This window comes from Adiantum capillus-veneris, chromosome 28 (assembly GCF_014529385.1).
Source record: "Adiantum capillus-veneris isolate H3 chromosome 28, ASM1452938v2, whole genome shotgun sequence".
In the NCBI taxonomy this organism is placed as follows: domain Eukaryota; kingdom Viridiplantae; phylum Streptophyta; class Polypodiopsida; order Polypodiales; family Pteridaceae; genus Adiantum; species Adiantum capillus-veneris.
Genome location: NC_140958.1, coordinates 66,548,846 through 66,554,645, shown reverse-complemented (window position 1 = coordinate 66,554,645; position 5,800 = coordinate 66,548,846). Strand labels below are relative to the sequence as shown.

The window sequence follows — 5,800 nt, the reverse complement described above, 5'->3', positions numbered from 1 at the left end:
TATTGGGATGAAGTTTTCATAGTTTGTCCTTTAAAACCCCCCTCTCGCATTGCCAATTTGTTGGTTGCTTAACGAAAACAGGTTTTTAACACCTTTGGAATATTACATATAAATATATAAGAAACTTCATAGGTCTGGAAAATGTACACTCGAGTTTGCCTTCAATTGGTTTCTCTTTAGTATTTAACTCATAGTAATGCTACTCTCTTCCAAAATGTCAAGTGGCCACACCACAATAAGTTTTGAACAAATTCTCACAATAATTCCCGCATTGTGACTTACCTCAACATCATGAGCTTCTGCTCGGGAGGCACCACATATCTAGCTAGGTACGATTGGGAGCAGGGGACCGCCGGCCTGGCCCCCAATCATACCTAGCTAGGTATGTGGTGCCTCCCGAGCAGAAGCTCATGATGTTATGCATTGTATGAAAAACACTGGAAAAGACTCCATTTTCCTACATGAGAAATTTTTCTAAATCTTCTTGTGCACCTTCCATGGTCTCATATTAGACATGGAGTCTTGTTAGATGCTCGTAGTCTTCAAAGTGACACCAAGTACTTTCAAGAAGTTCACCAACTGTTATATGCTTTGATGCGCCAGATGAAATAGGACAAATGTTATTTTCACCCAAAAAAATTATTATGTTAAAAAATGACCAATTAGGTTTTTCCCTTGAGACACACATAGAAGAACATGACAACATCTGTTTTTATACTAATTTTATTGGATGGTTCATTACTTAACACCACCCCCTCCCCCAAATGACCAATAAAGGAGTATTGAACACGAGATACAAAGGCCTCTAAAATTCAAGAGTGAAAATTAGGAAAGAACTTTGCAACAACTCTGCTCCATATCCTCCTGCTCCTACTCCTGCTGGCAGGATTCAACGTTTATTGCCTGAAATCTATCTCCGATTCGAGCTCCCGCATCTCACATGCAAGCCTTGAGCCTAGTTCTCTAACAAGCACGCCACGGGCAACTTGTGCTTGAAAGGCACCTAATTAATCCAAGATTAAATGGCCAATGTGGTCGATGATGTGCATGAGTCACCCGGAGATGTCAAGGAAGCGTTGTGCTTGAATTGACCATGTACATTACACTCTCAAGGATGGGTAACATTTGACCTATATATAAGTGTGCTCAAGAGCTGAATGCCATGTAGGCCTTTGAAACTAATCCTGCTGGTTGAGCTCAAAGAAACAAAAGCTTTGCAAGACATGCAAAGCTTTTGTTGATTTCACCTTGGGAAGGATTGGGTGGAGATCTTTTTACCACCAGTGCTGAAAGAATATGGGAGCCAAAGTAATTACTTTAAAATGTGCAAACTTATGCATTCTAACTCAAAAGATGTCTTTGAAAGCTTGCATTAGGCACCTCCTACTAGATAACTTCAATCATGCCAATATTTAGCATTATGTATCCAACAGATGGTGCTCCACGTCATGCATATGGCATGATCCTTTCATGTTCCAATTTCCCCATGGCAATGTTGACATACAAATATGAGATGAGACCTTATCCTGGAGATTCATGAAGACCAAAAGAGCCTACTGTTATTGTGCAATGATCTCGTGTGCTGGAAACATGTTTATATGCTCATGGACGCAAGAATAATAAGTCAATGCTTGCTCTAGTGCATGCACTTCTTGGTGATGCAAGGAGTGGAAGCTGGATGGGAAGAACTTTACTGGAGTTCATCAAGCAAAAGCAAGAGGTAGATGAGTACCAACCAACCTTTTCACAGTTTGTTGCATCATAACCTCTTCTCACATTTTCTCACATCATAAACTTCCTCTAACTGGGATCATGATAGGCACGTTGATGGTCGACTCTGATATAAAGAGTAATCCTAACACTTCAAAGCAATTTCCCAATTTTACATGCAATGTTACCTATAGCGGATAGTGTGCATGCAATGTGTAAATTTAGGACTCCAGTTTCATGCTGCTATCAGAGTAGAAAGTGGTTGTAATGGACATGTTTTGCAAACATGGAGCGGTCGTGATGGCTAAGCCTCAGGTTTTGATACAAATGGCATTGGGCAAAACTTGAGTAGCATTGATGTGGAGATCACTTCTTGTATAAAGAGCTCTAAAAACCTTGTGAAGTAGATTTACCCACATGGACATCATCATAAAGTAGGCAACTCTCAATGACAAGTGACATTAAAAAAAACCAAGCCATTGTCGCACAAACACAACTTCAAGCTCCCAAGTTTCACAGATTCTTTTTGTGATTCATGCAAAGGCTGCTCCCAACCAACACAATGTACGATACTAAGATGCTCTTTTAAGGTATCAACACAGACAATGGCAACAGTGTGCCGAGAACTGGAGTCGTGTTTATCGCCCTCATTGTGTAGCAAAATCCTTTTTGCTGATGAATCTCGCATAGTGTGCTGCTATGCCTCTGGGACATGGTCAGTGGCTAGATTTGGTAAATGTAAATTTGGGTTCGCTAGTCTTAAGTATACACATCTTGTTTGAGAGGTGTTGGGCATGGAATTCACACCTCTTGGCTGGCGGTTTTGATACGCTTGTGTGCATCAAGAGTGCATTTAAGTTAAGAGCTCATGATAAACCACTGGCAGCAAACTTAACATAAGTGTGGACATTGACTTGTTGTATACCTCATAAACATAACCTCACAATCTGGAGATGCCAACCCACTTCCTAGATAGGCCATACTAATGTCCAAGAAACATATACTCTAACAAATAACCAGATATAAACTCTTTCTATAGAATGGACAAGACAACCCCAAACATGGATAGAGCCATTTCCACGCTTGCCATAAAACTGGCCGAACACAAATGCGTCCACAGCCATAAAACCATATCCATGGCTCGCCATTAACCTCGAACATAGCCCTAAGCCCAGAAAGAACCACATCCACAGACTTCCGTAACCCATAGACCACCCTAAACCTCAAAAAAGGACCCAAATTGCAGCCATAAACATGACTGTAAACTCAACCACAAAATCGGTAATGAGCCAAGCCAGGCTTTTGAAGCAATAACATAACCTGCAATGGATTGTACAAACTTTCAACAATAATAACCATATGTTTGACACAAAATCTTATCATAAACCCAATACAAAACCTGGCACAAAAGCCTGGCAAAGTTGACAAAACGTTGCCATAATCTGGTGCAAAACCTTGCTACTTAGGTGGACAGAAGCTTCACAATATGCAAACTTGAACTTGTGTTGCATAGTGAGCCTTCTATCCTCATCAAACTTGAGTCGAAAGGTCTCATGACAGAGCTTTGGTCCGTCTGATTTGCACCATCCAATCTTAGCTTGGGCCTCATGCTCTCCACACATGCAACACACAAAATCATGGAACATTAAAGTCTCTTCTTCATTGCCCAACCCATTCTAAAAATCAATCACTTCTCTCCGCCACAGTGTCAGCGTGCGTGCAACCATGGCCTTCAAGGACCTTCACTGTGCCCTTCCAAAAAGACAAATCCTTACCAAACTGGACCTGATAATCTCTCTGAAGCAAAAAAATCAACCCCCTCTGTAGATGGATTTTGCTCCAAATGATACTCGGCTATGTCCAAAGCAAGCAAATTTTTTTAACACGGTAAAGACTTCAGAAACAATAAGCTTCAAGAGGTTTGCTTCCATTTGAAGCATCGGATCAGAACAATGACTTGCCCCTTGTGTGTGTGTGTGTGTGTGTGTGTGTGTGTGTGTGTGTGTGTGTGTGAGAGAGAGAGAGAGAGAGAGAGAGGTACCAGCTCTTGAGAGGAACGCAGAGTACCCACACCTCAGAGAGGCAGGTCATTGGGGGTGACATTGAAGCAGACGGGAAAGAAGAGACGGCTTCGACCACTGGTGCAGCATTCAAAGATGTTGAGAAACTTCCAGGTAGAATGAGAATAACATAGAGAGAAGATTGCGATGTGGATCTTGCTGTGGCTGACGGCATGCTCTGTGGCTTCCCAACTCCTTCCCCCACATGACTAACAAAGCAATGAACCTCCACAGCCTCCAAGATATGAAGCTTTTCTGCACATCAGGTCCAATGATTTAAAAAGAGATCATAAATTGTCAGTAATTGCCATTCGCCACAGCAAGGTCCACATCGCAATCTTCTCTCCGGGTCTCAGAAATTTGGGAAGACATGATAGTTTCCCACAGATTGCTGCATCTGGTCCTGGTCTGGAGTAGAAGGGTAAATGACTACCAGCTCCATGGCGGGGGTAGACCCGTGGACACTCTCTTCCACGTCAACCTTTGGCTTCTCTCTCCCACGAGGGCAGCAGGCCGTTGCCGATGCTCCCACGTGGAACTACCCTGCTCCATGCGTGTATAAGGGCGGATTCGCACAGGCGGAGTTCTACCCGTGAGCAAAAGTGGGCTACGTTTTTAAATGCCGGCGAAGTAGCGGCACGTGAAAAACCGACGGGGGTAGAAGAAGCAATTTTGAGCAGTTTCGCACAAGCGGGGGTGCTATCCCTGCCGTGCATCAGCAACTTTAATAAATGCGCCAGTCGTTTTTTGTACCCAAGTAGTTCGCGTGGAGCAGTAGGCGGGGGTAGTACATGCCATTTCCAACTCTATCGCAATCGACAGAGTTGAGCAAGGGTAGCATAGTTGGGTTGCGTCAGCAAGCAGGGGTTAAACCCTACCCGTGCGGACGCGCCCTTTCTAACTCCGTCGAAATCGACAGAGTTGAGAATTGAGATCTGCGTCATTGACGTCCTCAAGCCGAGGTTCAACTTTGGCCGTGCGGACGCGCTCTAAGTGACACGGGATCATGGAGGAGGGATCGACGGCGGCATTTGATTAGCGAGGCACGTATGATTTGGACCATGACATCACCACACACACAGGGGGGAGGGGGGGTTAATATCCCTGGCCTCGTATTCTTTTTAGCAACGCACACTAGCTGGGTTGGATAGGGTGCTGCTCTTTGGAATGGGAGGTCAAGGGTTCAATGGGCATCTGTGATCTGATGGAACTCTAATTTTAAACCTCCGTCGTCCACTTATGGTCGAGGAGTAGCACCCTCGTGCACGGATGGCTCAATGGTTGAGTATAGAGCAAGTGTCATAAAATCTAATATCTAACCAACCCAAAGATTTTCTCATATTAAATTGATCATTTATTGTGGGAGAATAAACAAAAACAAGGGTTAGGATATAAACATGTGCTTATGGATCTATCTCAACACGGGCCAAGGGAAAGGGGTCCAAATGAGAGATGGTATATCAAAGAGCAATGCTACCTAATGGAGCTTAGAGACTTTAGGGTTAGCTTCATTAAATGTAACATTTAATGGGTAATTACTTATGTGTAGCCGAAATTACATAGACATAGTGAGCATTTCATTAAGAGAGATTCCTAATGAGCATAGCAAGAGTGCTTGGTTGGAAGAGAGTAACAAAAGCATAACAACTAGTTAGAATTAGGCATGAAGAATACTTCAAAAGAGAGAGAAAGATTAACACTTGACAACAGTTGAGGACCGGATGCACATGGAGCCGGTCCCCCCTCCAATAGGCTTTGTATTAGAGGTTTCCCCCATCAAGGGAGACATTTTACAATACAATTCTTTGCGTTCCTTCAATAACTTGCTAGTGCAATGAAGATGGAAGCTTCAAGCACTAAGCTAACACTTTTTAAAACACAACATCAATTCCTCGTTGGTCTCAGACCCAAGACCTCACACACCTTTGAAGATGGTGAGAGCTAGCGGGATATGAGAGTAGATCTTAGAAGAAAAAGAAGTAGTCTTATAAAAAAGAAGTATTTCTCATCACATAATCGCTCATAATATC

The 5,800-nt window shown here is 43.1% G+C and overlaps 1 protein-coding gene across 1 annotated transcript; it reads right to left on the bottom strand.

Moving 5' to 3' along the window:
• Window positions 1–2,151: 2,151 nt before the first annotated feature.
• Window positions 2,152–4,444, bottom strand: LOC147420586 (uncharacterized). Its single transcript, XM_086504404.1, has 4 exons — window positions 3,824–4,444; window positions 3,752–3,756; window positions 3,110–3,322; window positions 2,152–3,030 (listed from the first exon to the last, which is right to left on the bottom strand). Exons 1-4 carry the CDS (start codon window positions 3,943–3,945, stop codon window positions 2,927–2,929), a joined length of 444 nt encoding a protein of 147 aa, XP_086360530.1. The 5' UTR covers window positions 3,946–4,444; the 3' UTR covers window positions 2,152–2,926.
• Between the last annotated feature and the right edge of the window lie 1,356 nt (window positions 4,445–5,800).